Here is a 15,822-nt window from a genome sequence, read left to right as displayed (position 1 = left end):
ACTGAAAACCAGTCTAAAACAAAACTCTGGCATGAAACGAATAACAGCTTTTAATTTTTTAATAAAAAAAATCACAGCTGCTTTTGAATGCCAGAAATATTCAACTGCAAAAATAAAAGTCATAAAACAGAAAAGTCATTCTAAGAAACAGTTACTCTGTTTTATCTTCATGTTTCGGCTCGTGGGAGTAGCAGCATGTGTCGCCGTACGTACATTTTCCCTGGAAAGATGAAGAAAAAACAAAAACAGAAGTCAGAGTGGAATTTGCTTGAGAAGATTCAGTCACCAGCAGGTGGCGCCACTAATTTTTACTTTTTGTGCAGACGTTAAAAAGCTAAACACGACCCAGACTGACCTCTTTGAACCTCTTGCAGGGGAAGTTCTTCAGCTCGGAGGAGTCCCCCATCTGGTTCTTCCGCTTATTTTGGCACTTCCTGCTCTTGTCGTGCAGGTCAGTAGAGATTCCGCCGCTGCAGGAGAGGACAAACCATTAAAACACAGGGCTAGACATGATCAGCCAATCAGCAGATGGGAGAACAGGAAGTCACGCCGGTCACTAAATCAACGAGGCCTAATGGTTTGTTGTTGTTTTTTTTTGGAAATGTGAATTATGAAACAGTCACAAACTCTCTTCTGCAGTATGAAAGATGATAGGAGGGAAAAAAAACGTGGTTCCTCTGACAAGATCCGCTCCAAAATTCATTCAAATCCTGTTACATCATATGACGTCCCCCCACCTCCCCCTCAGTTATGTGACGGCAGAAAAGTGGCTTTTTACAAATTTGACATGAGGGTGTCAATCTCACCTTCAATCATGACAAAACTGATCATAATTTAACTCATAACTTGCAAAAATTAAAGCTAATGGATCCTCCAAAGAGATACTGTGAGCTTTTTGTGTGTGTGTGTGTGTGTGTGTGTGTGTGTGTGTTTTGTTGTTGTTGTTGGAGGGGATGTTTTATGTTCATTACCCAGTCTTGGCACGAGCTTTGGGGCCCCAGTAGGCCTGAGGATTCTCCTGGAAGCGGGTCAGGTGGCGTTTACGGGACTGAGGGTTGGCGTCTGCTCGCACAGTGAAACAGGCCTGCAGGCTGCACTTGTCACAAAATGCAACACTATTAAAAACAGCAGCAGACAAACTAACACAATCCTTAGATTTATGTACAATGCTCTATCTAGCTATCTATATATACAACCCCTGGCAAAAATGATGGAATCACCGGCCTCGGAGGATGTTCATTCAGTTGTTTAATTTTGTAGGAAAAAAAGCAGATCACAGACATGACACAAAACTTAAGTCATTTCAAATGGCAACTTTCTGGCTTTAAGAAACACTATAAGAAATCAGGAAAAATAATTGTGGCAGTCAGTAACGGTTACTTTTTTAGACCAAGCAGAGGGAAAAAAATATGGACTCACTCAATTCTGAGGAATAAATTATGGAATCACCCTGTAAATTTTCATCCCCAAAACTAACACCTGCATCAAATCAGATCTGCTCGTTAGTCTGCATCTAAAAAGGAGTGATCACACCTTGGAGAGCTGTTGCACCAAGTGGACTGACATGAATCATGGCTCCAACACGAGAGATGTCAATTGAAACAAAGGAGAGGATTATCAAACTCTTAAAAGAGGGTAAATCATCACGCAATGTTGCAAAAGATGTTGGTTGTTCACAGTCAGCTGTGTCTAAACTCTGGGCCAAATACAAACAACATGGGAAGGTTGTTAAAGGCAAACATACTGGTAGACCAAGGAAGACATCAAAGCGTCAAGACAGAAAACTTAAAGCAATATGTCTCAAAAATCGAAAATGCACAACAAAACAAATGAGGAATGAATGGGAGGAAACTGGAGTCAATGTCTGTGACCGAACTGTAAGAAACCGCCTAAAGGACATGGGATTTACATACAGAAAAGCTAAACGAAAGCCATCATTAACACCTAAACAGGAAAAAACAAGGTTACAATGGGCTAAGGAAAATCAATCATGGACTGTGGATGACTGGATGAAAGTCATATTCAGTGATGAATCTCGAATCTGCATTGGGCAAGGTGATGATGCTGGAACTTTTGTTTGGTGCCATTCCAATGAGATTTATAAAGATGACTGCCTGAAGACAACATGTAAATTTCCACAGTCATTGATGATATGGGCTGCATGTCATGTAAAGGCACTGGGGAGATGGCTGTCATTACATCATCAATAAATGCAGAAGTTTACGTTGATATTTTGGACACTTTTCTTATCCCATCAATTGAAAGGATGTTTGGGGATGATGAAATCATTTTTCAAGATGATAATGCATCTTGCCATAGAACAAAAACTGAAAACATTCCTTGTAAAAAAAACACATAGGGTAAATGTCATGGCCTGCAAATAGTCCAGATCTTAATCCAACTGAAAATCTTTGGTGGAAGTTGAAGAAAATGGTTCATGACAAGGCTCCAACCTGCAAAGCTGATCTGGCAACAGCAATCAGAGAAAGTTGGAGCCAGATTGATGAAGAGTACTGTTTGTCACTCATTAAGTCCATGCCTCAGAGACTGCAAGCTGTTATAAAAGCCAGAGGTGGTGCAACAAAATACTAGTGATGTGTTGGAGCGTTCTTTTGTTTTCATGATTCCATAATTTTTCCCTCTGCTTGGTCTAAAAAAGTAACTGTTACTGACTGCCACAATTTTTTTTCCTGATTTCTTATAGTGTTTCTTAAAGCCAGAAAGTTGCCATTTGAAATGACTTTAGTTTTGTGTCATGTCTGTGATCTGCTTTTTTTCTACAAAATTAAACAACTGAATGAACATCCTCCGAGGCCGGTGATTCCATAATTTTTGCCAGGGGTTGTATATATATGTATGTATAAGCAACGGGTTGGGCGTTGTTCCCCACAGCAGCCAAAACTCAAGGTTCTTGAAATGGAGCAATATCGCCACCTGGTGAACAGTTACCATTAATGCAGGTACAGCAGAGTTTTACACGAGCTCTAGTATTTATAGATATACATAAATTTACAGTTATATTTAAAATAATAATAGTACTGAAAACACCCCCATAAAACATTATTTCCTAACTTTTGTCACCTTTACAGAATATTTGTTTTGAGTTTTTCAGGTTTGTTGAAATGAATTGTCTCATTTATGAATCAATTTCAACATTTTTCTTTCTTATTTAGTCTCTGTTAAATTCTTTTGTGTTCTCCCTTTCTGCACAGGTTGGCCACAGTGGCTCTGATATGGATCTGCAGATTGATTTGCCGTGAGTTTAAAGCTTGACATCCATCCTGATGACACAGAGACAACCTGGTCGTTCATCAGCAATCCGGTCTGACTGATCAGTGAAATGTGACTTTAGATTTCCCTCGTAGCCAAAACTTTGCTGAAATGGTTTTGTTTGAATTTTCTGAACTTTTAACGTTCTTTTTTTTCTTCTTCTTCTTCTTTCTAAGCATGTCAGGGAGATCTCCCAGCATGCACCAGCTGCAGGGTTGGGTAGGATTACTTTGAAGGAATACATGTGGATTACATGTATGTACTCGTATGTACATACATTTGGATTACTTGTAATCTGATTACTTTTGGATTACATTTCAAAGTAATCCTACCCAACCTTGACCAGCTGTGAGCTGTGGCTTGGCCTCACCTGGGTTCTTTGGAGAGGATCTTGAAGGCGGGGCTTGTTTCCGACAGCTTCTCTCTCTTCACGGGATTGGTTTTCTCCTGCAGCAGATGGCCAATTGGTGCAAAGTTAATGCAACATTAAAATGTTGGGTTATGTTCTGAAATCTTTCTCTTCTGCCCCAAAACTGACTTTTTTTTTAAATTGCATTTTATTTTCAGTGGTATAGCTGCTTTAAATCTTCGGACTGCATTTCTGATACTGATGCTCAAAGACCTTTACAATGATGGACCTTGCTTAAGGGCACATTAGTGAGTTGCCTATCTGATGGGGAATTGAACCGAGTCCACCAACTCCTCAACAGTGTTTAATTAAAAAAAAACAAAAACAAAAAACGTAAAACTGATTATTCTTCTATCACTTTTCACAAATCATACATTAACCTCATTTTAACCAATTATTCACTCACTAAAGTAATTATGCATGTTTTCTGTTTAACCCCTTAATGCCTGAATTTATATAGCTGTATATAAAAAAAATGTTTTGTGTGTGTTTTTGCCTTTAAGTAGATGATAAATAATGTTGAGATTATTAATTTCATTTTTGCACAAAAAATAAATAGTAATTTTGGTATTTTGGTAATAATTTATGTTATAATGTTATAATAATAATAATGGTATGTTGCAAATTTGCGACAACAGGCATACTGGTCAATTTGGTATGTTGCATATTTGAATCAAATATTGTAGCATATATGCGACAATAGGCGTTAAGGGGTTAAGTGCCGCTCACCCAGCAGCGCATGATGTCCCAGAGGGCCGCAGGAGGCGCGTCCGTCTTGATGGCGTTCTTACAGGCGTGAGACAGCGACACCCTGAAGCCGGCGTGGAGGAGAGCAGACCTGCAGAGAGTGACACCTTTCATTCGCCATGCACACCTGCTACCTGAGCATGCACGCTCAAGCAGACGTTTCACCCGACACACACACACACACACACACGGTTGGAGGAAGGTTTGTGTGTTTTAACCTGAACTGAAGCAGAGGAGGAGTGTTGCAGTGCATCGTGCTGCTCAGACTGTCTACCGTGCAGTAAAGAGGAACATCCTGCAACTCCTGAAACAAAGAATTAATACAGAAAAACAAAAAGACATTAATCAACATCAATCTGACAAACATATTGAACCTGTCTGTTTAAAAAAAAAAGAATAAAATGTCACATTCAAAGATACTAAGGGGCACTGCGGACGACGCCATTTGGAATCTATGTTTAGGTAATTGAACTAACGCCACAGCCAAGAAACGGACGATTAATAGCATCAGAGTATTTAAAACACAGGAATGTTCTGACTGCGGGTAACAGAAAGCAGGAGCTGTTAGATTTGGCAGAGAGAGCAGACAAGGTTGACCTGCTGGCGACAGAAGGAGATGATCATGAACGGGAATACCAATGACAAGTTGTTCGTACGTTAAGTTACGGTAGCTCTTTTTTCTCGGCCCTACGACACATCTTCACCCGTTGATATCATAATTAATCTTGGTGGGTTTTGTGTGGAAATGGGTGAAATGTAACACCTTGGCACCACCCATGTTTCCGGAGACCTGTTTTCTTGTCTATTGTTTTTTTTTTTTTGTTCCCTTGTGAATGATTTGCAGTCAACTGTTGAACAGTTACGCTCAGGCAGGTCTACAATCTAATTCTTTCGAAAGATTCATCAAATTTAAGCGTGACCTGTAATTTCAGTGTCAGAAATGTCTGACTGCCCAGGTCTCATCTTTTACATCTGGATATTACAAAAGCTGCACGTGCACACAAGCGACCTATCGCAGCGCTCCATGGATCTTCAAATGTGGCTATTTGCGGTCTTCTGAACTTACTTTGATGTTTAAAGAGTTCAGTCGGTTTGGAGAAAATGAAAAGAAAGTGAGCGTCAGTTAAAAATCAGTTTACTCTATTTAGTTTGTTCATATATATATATATATATATATATATATATATATATATATATATATGAGCATAAAAAGCACGTGGCCATCGTTTATGGTTTTTAGATGATTCCATGGAATTAATTTTCTTTTCTGACCCAATATAAAAAATAATCACACAAATGTGAAATCAAACTTTTTTAAAGCAAACAACTGATGTCCAAGACGAGTGCTGCAATGGGATTAACGTAAACAGAACGCAAGTACTCGTTAACTTCCTGTTTTACCCGCGCTCACCTCGGTAACCATGCTCAGTATTCCCTCTATGCGTTTGGATGTCCCAAATCGCGACGGGTTCGTCGAGACAGCAGACAAAACCCTCTGGACGAACTCCACATCGTGGATAGGCTCCGCCCACAGGGGCCCGGCCAGCTACAGAAAGAAGAACAGATTCAGGATTCAGCTTTAGTACATTTAAAGAACTGATGTCATCAACAGAAGAGAAAAAAGAAAATTGTTACAATCTTACAATACATAATTACACAAACATGCATCATGAATCAGAACATTAATCACATTTATTACCGTCAGTTTAAAATTAATCGATCACTCTGTCCAGCATTTAAACCATTTCTTTGTACGTTTAAATGTCGTTTGTCAGTTTATCTTGTGAGTTGAGAAGTTTAATGGGTGAAGAGAATTGAGGTAAAACACATTTCTTTACATTTTTGTTAGTTTATTACTCATTTACCCTCATCCTTAAGTTTTCAAACATGAATATTCATCACTGCACAATTTAATCTCCAGGAAAATTTCTCACCGCTCACCATTATTTTTTTATGACTGTTTGAAACTGAGGTGACGTCACATAACACTCGGTCTGTAATACACTGCGCCATCTGCTGAATGAAAGCGGTACTGTATTTCTACCTAGTTTCAATCAGCAAATTCTCACATAAAAATTTTTTACAACAAAACACTGTCACTCCATCGGCTACATCACACCTTAAAATGTGTTTTAAGTCACTGAACCTCCATCCTGTGGATAAGCAGGAAGATTATGTAGACATGAACCCAACAGTGACCTTTAGTCGTTTCATCTCACATCAGTTATTAAGAGTTTACTGACTGTAAGAGAAAACTTTTTGCTTTATTTATTTTTCGTTTATTTCTTTACACACTGATTTAGCGATATTTAATGTTTGATTGGCTGAAAGTGTAAGTGTTTGATATCTGACGTGAACGCGGAGCGTAACGGTGCGCCTCCCTCAGTGTTGGTTATGACTTCATCTGTGGGTACGTTCCTGTCAAGATTCCTCATATGATCAGAAAGATGGAATAATATTACTCTGACGTGATGATCTACACTTTGCACATCCTGAACATTCCGTCTCAAGTTTCTACTTTGCATCGAACGTGATGACGCGCCACAGTCGATGGTGCAGAGCCCATGGTTTCTTTTAATGGTTCGGTGTGTAAAATATCGCCGTTTCAGTTTATTGTTCCACCCTATAATGTCAAAACCAGACGCTAAATAAACAGAAACACACCTGATGTCTCTGTCCACATTGTTCACACTCGGGTCCGACCGGGGGTCCGACGGCAGCCGAATATTTCACACTGAAATCACAGACAATTATTAACAACAATAAACAAAGTGAGAAGAGAACTTCTGGTTTTTGATACGACCGGATTCAAACTTGTGCTGCAAGTAAACAGCATCAATTCAACTGTTGATTTTATGAAACGCAACTGAACCAGTTAACAGTGAAAACCCAAACCCAATTATTTAATTTTCACCAGCACAATTTCAGTCCAAAACCAACTCATCTGTTCACAAAAACTATTTTTTCTCTATCAAACTTAAAATTACTTTAATTAGAGAAAAAATGACAGTAAGTCACGCAAAAGATCTAAATCAAGTTATAGTGTTTTCCAGAATATAACTCACACCTGTCAAAAAAAAAAAAAACCTCTTCAAGGGGTCAGCTCTTTAATTTGGGATTTTTATTTATTTATTTATTGCTGAAAAGTCCTACACAAACAGTCGTTATAATTATTATTAAAAATGAATGTAGGAGTTTTTTGTATATGTCGGACTGAGTATAAATTGCAGGACGTCCCAAATGAGTAAAAAAAAAAAAAAAAAAAGACGACATGCAGGAACTACCTCACTGGAAAAAGTAGCCACAGCAGCATCTGCATCAATCTAAATGTCATCATCTAGACTTTTGTAGGAAATCCATCACCTATGAGCTTTTTCATGGACGTTATAAAAATGTCTGAGTCACTTCAGCCTGACATGAGAAACACGGCGTGTGTGTTCAGTCGTACTTCTTGCCGTGCGTTGTCCTCCTGCCCATCCTCTGGAGGTGGAAAGAGCCGCAGCCCACACAGTTATAGATGAGAGCTTGTTTACTACAAGACACAAACAAGACTTGACCTGGAACCTACATTTTTGTCAAAGATCTCAGTGTGTCTGCGTGTGTTGTTTTGCAAACTAAACAAGCAACCGTGTCTAAGAAAAAAAAAAAAGCCCAGAAGCAACAACAAGGTTCTGCTAATCAGCCTTTTCCTGAAAAAAACAAAACAAAACAAAACACTAGAACATGACTTCAGAGCTACGCAATGATTCAGAACATGTTTTCAAAATGTTTGCCTGAAATTTGAACTTCGACTGGTGATGCACACGGCAACTTTTGTCTGTTGGTCCGTCAGTCACAGCTTCACGGCAGCCCCCGACTTTAACACACTGATTGCATAAATGCATGTTTGTGCACACACACCTTGCTGAGTTTTTGACAGTGGCCTGTCCTGTGAAGACGCGTACGAAGACCCGGATGTAAAAGTCGACGCTGATGGAGAGCAGGGGCTGGATGTATCGCTGGTACACGCCCGCCCTCTGGTCCAAACTGTGGAGGATTATACGAAGAGCCTGCAGGGGGGTTAAAGCAAAAAAACAAAAAACAAACAATCAAAATAATTTGCTGAAAAACAATTAAGGGAAAAAGGCAACTCATTGAATATGCAACAATTTTATTTCAGAGTTACATTATCAATCATTTTAGGAAGAAAATATAAATTACCAAGTATTTAAAAATTTTATATTTGCACTTCAAATCAAATCAATTTTATTTATATAGCGCCAAATCACAACAAACAGTTGCCCCAAGGCGCTTTATATTGTAAGGCAAAGCCATACAATAATTACGGAAAAACCTCAACGGTCAAAACGACCCCCTGTGAGCAAGCACTTGGCGACAGTGGGAAGGAAAAACTCCCTTTTAACAGGAAGAAACCTCCAGCAGAACCAGGCTCAGGGAGGGGCAGTCTTCTGCTGGGACTGGTTGGGGCTGAGGGGAGAGAATCAGGAAAAAGACATGCTGTGGAAGAGAGCAGAGATCAATCACTAATGATTAAATGCAGAGTGGTGCATACAGAGCAAAAAGAGAAAGAAACACTCAGTGCATCACGGGAACCCCCCAGCAGTCTAAATCTATAGCAGCATAACTAAGGGATGGTTCAGGGTCACCTGATCCAGCCCTAACTATAAGCTTTAGCACAAAGGAAACTTTTAAGCCTAATCTTAAAAGTAGAGAGGGTGTCTGTCTCCCTGATCCGAACTGGGAGCTGGTTCCACAGGAGAGGAGCCTGAAAGCTGAAGGCTCTGCCTCCCATTCTACTCTTACAAACCCTAGAAACTACAAGTAAGCCTGCAGTCTGAGAGCGAAGCGCTCTATTGGGGTGATATGGTACTAGGAGGTCCCTAAGATAAGATGGGACCTGATTATTCAAAACCTTGTAAGTAAGAAGAAGAATTTTAAATTCTATTCTAGAATTAACAGGAAGCCAATGAAGAGAGGCCAATATGGGTGAGATATGCTCTCTCCTTCTAGTCCCTGTCAGTACTCTAGCTGCAGCATTTTGAATTAACTGAAGGCTTTTCAGGGAACTTTTAGGACAACCTGATAATAATGAATTACAATAGTCCAGCCTAGAGGAAATAAATGCATGAATTAGTTTTTCAGCATCACTCTGAGACAAGACCTTTCTAATTTTTAGAGATATTGCGCAAATGCAAAAAAGCAGTCCTACATATTTGTTTAATATGCGCATTGAATGACATATCCTGATCAAAAATGACTCCAAGATTTCTCACAGTATTACTAGAGGTCAGGGTAATGCTATCCAGAGTAAGGATCTGGTTAGACACCATGTTTCTAAGATTTGTGGGGCCAAGTACAATAACTTCAGTTTTATGAGTTTAAAAGCAGGAAATTAGAGGTCATCCATGTCTTTATGTCTGTAAGACAATCCTGCAGTTTAGCTAATTGGTGTGTGTCCTCTGGCTTCATGGATAGATAAAGCTGGGTATCATCTGCATAACAATGAAAATTTAAGCAATGCTTTCTAATAATACTGCCTAAGGGAAGCATGTATAAAGTGAATAAAATTGGTCCTAGCACAGAACCTTGTGGAACTCCATAATTAACCTTAGTCTGTGAATAAGATTCCCATTTACATGAACAAACTGTAATCTATTAGATAAATATGATTCAAACCACCGCAGCGCAGTGCCTTTAATACCTATGGCATGCTCTAATCTCTGTAATACAATTTTATGGTCAACAGTATCAAAAGCAGCACTGAGGTCTAACAGAACAAGCACAGAGATGAGTCCACTGTCTGAGGCCATAAGAAGATCATTTGTAACCTTCACTAATGCTGTTTCTGTACTATGATGAATTCTAAACCCTGACTGAAACTCTTCAAATAGACCATTCCTCTGCAGATGATCAGTTAGCTGTTTTACAACTACCCTTTCAAGAATTTTTGAGAGAAAAGGAAGGTTATGTGACATATGTCACAGACTTCTAATCTGAAGTGATTCAGGCTGAAATTTTCCTCAAAGCCTTGGGGTTTCCATGTTTAAAGACATAAAGCTGTACAAAGCTGACGGTGTTTCACACGAAACCCAAACCACGTTAAATTGTGAGCAGATACAAACTGATTTTCTGCAGTATGACCCCTTTAAAATAAAACACCCACCAACACTTCACAAATTGTATTTAGCATGTCATCACACCTGTGTGGCTCACATACACAATATTGTAGGGTTGCCCCCCCCCAAAAAAAATCTGTACTCAAATACTAATATAAGGGCTGTCCGTAAAGTATAGGTCCTTTTTATTTTTTTCAAAAACTATATGGATTTCATTCATATGTTTTTACGTCAGACATGCTTGAACCCTCGTGCGCATGCGTGAGTTTTTCCGCGCCTGTCAGTGACGTCATTCGCCTGTGAGCACTCCTTGTGGGAGGAGTCGTCCAGCCCCTCGTCGGAATTCCTTTGTCTGAGAAGTTGCTGAGAGACTGGCGCTTTGTTTGATCAAAATTTTTCTAAACCTGTGAGACACATCGAAGTGGACACGGTTCGAAAAATTAAGCTGGGTTTTCAGTGAAAATTTTAACAGCTGATGAGAGATTTTGAGGTGATTCTGTCGCTTTAAGGACTCTCCCACGGTGGCGAGACGTCGCTCAGCGCTCTGAGGCAGCGTCATCAGCCTGTTTTCAAGCTTAAAACCTCCACATTTCAGGTTCTATTGATCCAGGATGTCGTGAGAGAACAGAGACGTTTCAGAAGAAGTCGGTTTCAGCATTTCCACTGTTAAAGGAGATTTTTTTAATATATACTATACTATACTAAACATTAATATCATATTAAACACTCATTTGTAATGGTATTGATAACGGTGGCACTGTTGCGGTGTTAGATATGATGAGATCAGATGGTGTCTCATTTGGTGTTGAAGCCGTGACTTCCAGGACAGGTAACAGCTTCATACTAATGCTGCGTTCAAGGAGACTTGGAAATATAAAGTTGGAAACTTCTGAAAACTGCATTCACTTGATAAACTTGAAAATCAATATGGATACACACAGTAACATATTCGAACTTTGTCTTTACAAGGAACACATAAATAAGTTGTTTGGGGTGGGGGTGGTGGTATATTTGTTTCATTTTTTTTCTCCACATATATAAAATATACCACTAAATATTTGTCATTACATACCTTACAGTTATGCTCCTGTATTTTTGTTTTGCACTCTGTCCAACAACTTAAAAAGAATGTTCTCATTGATGTTACCGTTTACATTGTTCCAATCTTTATTTAAAAAAAATGTTTCTATGTTTTGTTTTTTGCCATTTCCCCCACGTAGTACCGTGAATTGTATCAAGTATTTTTGTGTACAGCAATATGAAGTTTGAAATTCTGGTATCATGACAATTCTACAGTACAGTATTGTTCAAAAAAAGTTTCAGCACATTAACCCCATCCGATACATCTACTATGTGCTGTTCATGAGTTATTGTGTGCAAAAGCAAAAATCCCTTCAACTGTATTAATGTGAAAATTTGGGGGCAGAACTCCTCTAAAGTCTAATTACTGAACTTCATCCACTGCTGCAGAACACTTACGCAGGAATGAAGTATGATACATTATAGTCTCTATCAAGAAAGTCATGTTTTTCCACTTGTTTATTAGACAGCAGGATATCAGAAAAGGAGATGAAAGGATTGTAATGAAAATTAGTGGAGACGAAGGGTTTGGATTAAGAAAGGTTTGATGACATTTTACAGTGGATATCATAAAGGGATGGAGCACGCCTGCGATCAAAGCAAACCAGACAAATGGCAACAAAGCTACAACCTCCATCACGGAATAAAAGCAATCAGGATCAAAGGCTCAAGTTCAGGTTCTCATAATTCTCTGTGCACTTTGGTCCAGAGAGCCAGATGATGAGCAGGAACCCAGTAGACAAGTGCAGTCCATTAGAGTGGATTAAGGATTTGGTTTGAGTCAAATTAAAGGGGATGCAATCGAGTTGATTAGTGCCTCTATACACGGTCATGAAATACACACATTTTAAAATAAAAAAATAATAATGATAATTAAAAACAAACAAAACGACCAACAACAAAAAATAGTGATTCTGAAATCACAACTTTCAGCACCATGATCTTGGATTTTATTTTGAACCTGTGTGTGTGTGTGTGTTCTCACCATCTCGTGGCAGTATTTGGCTTTGATGGAGATGGAGCCATATTTACTGTAGCATGTCTCACCGCTGTTTCCCGCCATCACAGCCATGTCTGTGCACGTTACACACAGCAGACCTTAAAGACACAGAGAGTGTGTTTTAATGGTGCTGCGCACGCGGACCACCGTGGGGTGGAGTGCACGCAGACTTATTTATTTAAACTGAATCTTTTCATCACAAAACGACCACAAAGGTTGACATCACTATCCCCATGGGATTAATCCTGCAGCTCCAGTTACGTCCAAACTGTTTTTGTTGTTGTTGTTGTTTTCCCCCATCAAGGGCAGCATATTAGAACTGAAAACAAATATTAAAGTTTAATTTGAGGATTATTGCAACAAAACTGCAGTAATGTAGCACATTTCTGCAGCACCTTTCTCCCATTTCTAAGGTGAGGTCTGGGAGCTTCCACCGTACTGTAAAACCACCTCAGGTTCTGGATGGCAACCACCCAAGCAGGACACCTGGTCCATCCCCACTCTGAACATAGGAGAAACATGGGTGTCCTCTGTCTTCTTCAGCTGCAGAAGTCCTCAACACGTCACATGGCCAAAATATCTAAACTGAAACTCCCTCACCAGGGAAGTGATGCTCCTCATCCAAGTCTCACTAAGTAACTGCAAAGTCAATCCAGTGGCTCCCAAGGATCCTCCAAGGAGACAGAAAACCAAAAACATCCAGTCGTCACCTGAGGTGACTGGTTAGAGTCTCACATCCATACAGGATGGAAGCACCAGTATCCCAAAGACTCTCCCCAGGCATCTCTTGACCTTGAAGACTGAGGACTCGGAGACATGAATGTCAACATAAGCAAATGTCTCAAGAGGTTGGACACATTTTTTTTTAAAGGGGCCAAATGTAACAGGACAACTGGCTGCTGAGATGTTTCAGTCATTTGTGTGTTAATCCCTCATTAGTTCATTAAATCAGCAGATAAAAAAAACTACCTTGTTTCACATTTTACATCCAATTTAAACCACTGAGAAATAAAAATACAGTTTTCACAAAGTTTACTCTAAAGCTAGTTAACTTCTTGTTTCATCTTCAAGACACTGTGCCACTCAGTCACAGCTTCATGGAGCAGAGGGAAGATGGCACTAAAATCTGATCTCCACTTTGCCAGAAGGCACGCGGACGACTCTACCTTAAATTTCAAAGTTTTTTTAAATTTAATATCATCCCCAAATCAAAGCAGAATCTGAAACAGGTAGCAGAATTCTGAAGGTTGAACTGAGTGACCCACCCACCTCCCTCGCTGACGGCCTGCACGGCAGCGTCCACAAAAGAGGCGGGGCTGCCATAAGGATCCAGGTCGATAACATCATAGCGATCAGTCTTCTTTCGCATCTCGTACATCAGCATGCTGAAAGACAACCACAGGAAGAAACATTAGCTACTGAAACAGAAATTAAACAGAATGAGGAAAAAACTTTTTTTCTTCATTCTGAGTTTTATAATTAAAACAAAGTATAGTGGATGTGCAATCTCTGTGAGCGTGCTGAGGAATCGAACCTGGCGTCCCTGCAGCTGGCCTGGAGTAGATGGTCCACGCCGTTGTACTGGGCGTTCCTGACGATCAGGGCCGCCGCTTTGGTTGAGAAGTCGTTGGCGGTGACACTTTGTAGTCCCGGGACCTCCAGAGCGAAACGCACTGAACGCAAACCTGACGCCGCCAGCGCCTCCAACACTCGCAGGCCACCCTGGAACAACCAACGACGGAAACAGTTGTCATGGTTCAGAATTTATTGTTTTATATTGTGAAAACACACATTTACGCTGCGTTAGTGACCACTAATAAAAGAATGCACCACAAACTTTTCACTTTGTGCTGAATTGGCACCATTTTTAACATGAAATTTTGGGATTATCTGCACAGTGTCTGGTGACTCATGGGTTGCTTTCTCCTCAGTCAAAGTAGGTATGAGGCAAAATATTTTAGAATGAATTTAAAACATTTAAAAGAGACAGAAACTCTGAATCATGTCAATTCTAACGATAGATAACATGACTTGTGTTTGACTTGTGTCACTGCATACTTAACTTCAACTGAGATCACTATAGAACCCTCAGAGTTTTAGATTTCCAAACAATACCCATTTTGCTCCTCACGTGGAGCCATTCACAGAACACAGTTCAGTAACTCATGATTGTACCTGCAAGAGTCCACTGATGAAAATGCAAAAAAAAAAAAAAACACAGCCGCTGCATGATAGGTTCTGTGCAGGCTGGAATTTAAGTATTCTTCCGTAGAATTTACAGTCCTACAAATCCATTTCTACAAAAAAAAAAAAAAAAGTGAGAAAGGAAACAGTCAACAGAGTCCCCCCCCCCCCCCCCCTTTAGATTACTTTTTTGCATGAAAACCAAAGTATTTCATTTTGATTTAAAGCTACAGTGTGTATTGTTTTTGACATCTCATGGTGAGACTCCAGACTAGTCAGGGATTCATGCTCCTTGACCTTCTCGAGTGATAAACAACACATACAGTATGACCCTCCACTGAACAGAATCGCCTGCGCTAGCAACCAGAGCAACCGGTCTATAGGAGAGCAACCACTGATTCCTCTTCTTTTTTCCTCTTCTGATTAAGCTGCAAATTGCGAAAGGCAGATTAAGTATGTCCCTTCTGCGCTACTGTAGCAACATGGGGGTGTAACATGGTGGCCTCCATGAGGAAGACCACTGCCGTGTAGCTATAAAAAGCTCATTCTAAGCTCATGAAAACATGATTTATTATTGCAGGTAATTATACACTAATTAACAGATAGTTATCAATGAGATATTCCATTTCTTCTTAAAAACACCCCAGAATCCTCCATAGTTTGAATGCAGTTTTAATGTCATAACAATATAAACATGAGGGTCAGTTGTTTTTACAGGCAGTGAACAGTTTAAAATCAGACCAGCTGATATAAACTGTTCAATGTGCTGACAATATTTTAACAGATGCATCTCATGTACTGCACTCTGAATATACTTTACTTAACTCAGGAAGGAAGTATAGCTCCTCTTTGTAAATATAATCGATATAAACATTAATTTATTCCATTATCAGTGAAGCTCATAAATCAGCAGATAGTTCAGGGAAGATAGCATAAGGGTATGTATTGCAGAATTTGCACAAAGATGTTAATAATGTTGTGTATTTATATTTTATCCTTTGACTTACTGTGTTATT

The 15,822-nt window shown here is 39.6% G+C and overlaps 1 protein-coding gene across 2 annotated transcripts in view; it reads right to left on the bottom strand.

Moving 5' to 3' along the window:
* Nucleotides 1-9: 9 nt before the first annotated feature.
* trmt1 (tRNA methyltransferase 1) overlaps nucleotides 10-15,822 on the bottom strand; it is a 29,046-nt gene continuing 13,233 nt past the window's right edge. The window contains exons 4-16 of one of the 2 annotated variants that reach the window (XM_034187356.1): nucleotides 14,157-14,344; nucleotides 13,892-14,007; nucleotides 12,608-12,720; nucleotides 8,327-8,475; nucleotides 7,875-7,958; nucleotides 7,091-7,160; nucleotides 5,838-5,972; nucleotides 4,645-4,730; nucleotides 4,409-4,517; nucleotides 3,641-3,717; nucleotides 972-1,091; nucleotides 356-470; nucleotides 10-220 (exon numbers count right to left, since the gene is read on the bottom strand). In XM_034187356.1, coding sequence (XP_034043247.1) covers nucleotides 152-220; nucleotides 356-470; nucleotides 972-1,091; nucleotides 3,641-3,717; nucleotides 4,409-4,517; nucleotides 4,645-4,730; nucleotides 5,838-5,972; nucleotides 7,091-7,160; nucleotides 7,875-7,958; nucleotides 8,327-8,475; nucleotides 12,608-12,720; nucleotides 13,892-14,007; nucleotides 14,157-14,344 — 1,431 coding nt within the window. In that variant the 3' untranslated portion in view covers nucleotides 10-151. The remainder of the gene's footprint in view (nucleotides 221-355; nucleotides 471-971; nucleotides 1,092-3,640; nucleotides 3,718-4,408; nucleotides 4,518-4,644; nucleotides 4,731-5,837; nucleotides 5,973-7,090; nucleotides 7,161-7,874; nucleotides 7,959-8,326; nucleotides 8,476-12,607; nucleotides 12,721-13,891; nucleotides 14,008-14,156; nucleotides 14,345-15,822) is intronic. The other variant, XM_034187357.1, reaches the window with a different exon arrangement.

This window comes from Thalassophryne amazonica, chromosome 15, assembly GCF_902500255.1.
Source record: "Thalassophryne amazonica chromosome 15, fThaAma1.1, whole genome shotgun sequence".
NCBI lineage: Eukaryota > Metazoa > Chordata > Actinopteri > Batrachoidiformes > Batrachoididae > Thalassophryne > Thalassophryne amazonica.
This window is presented reverse-complemented; position numbering and strand designations above follow the sequence as displayed.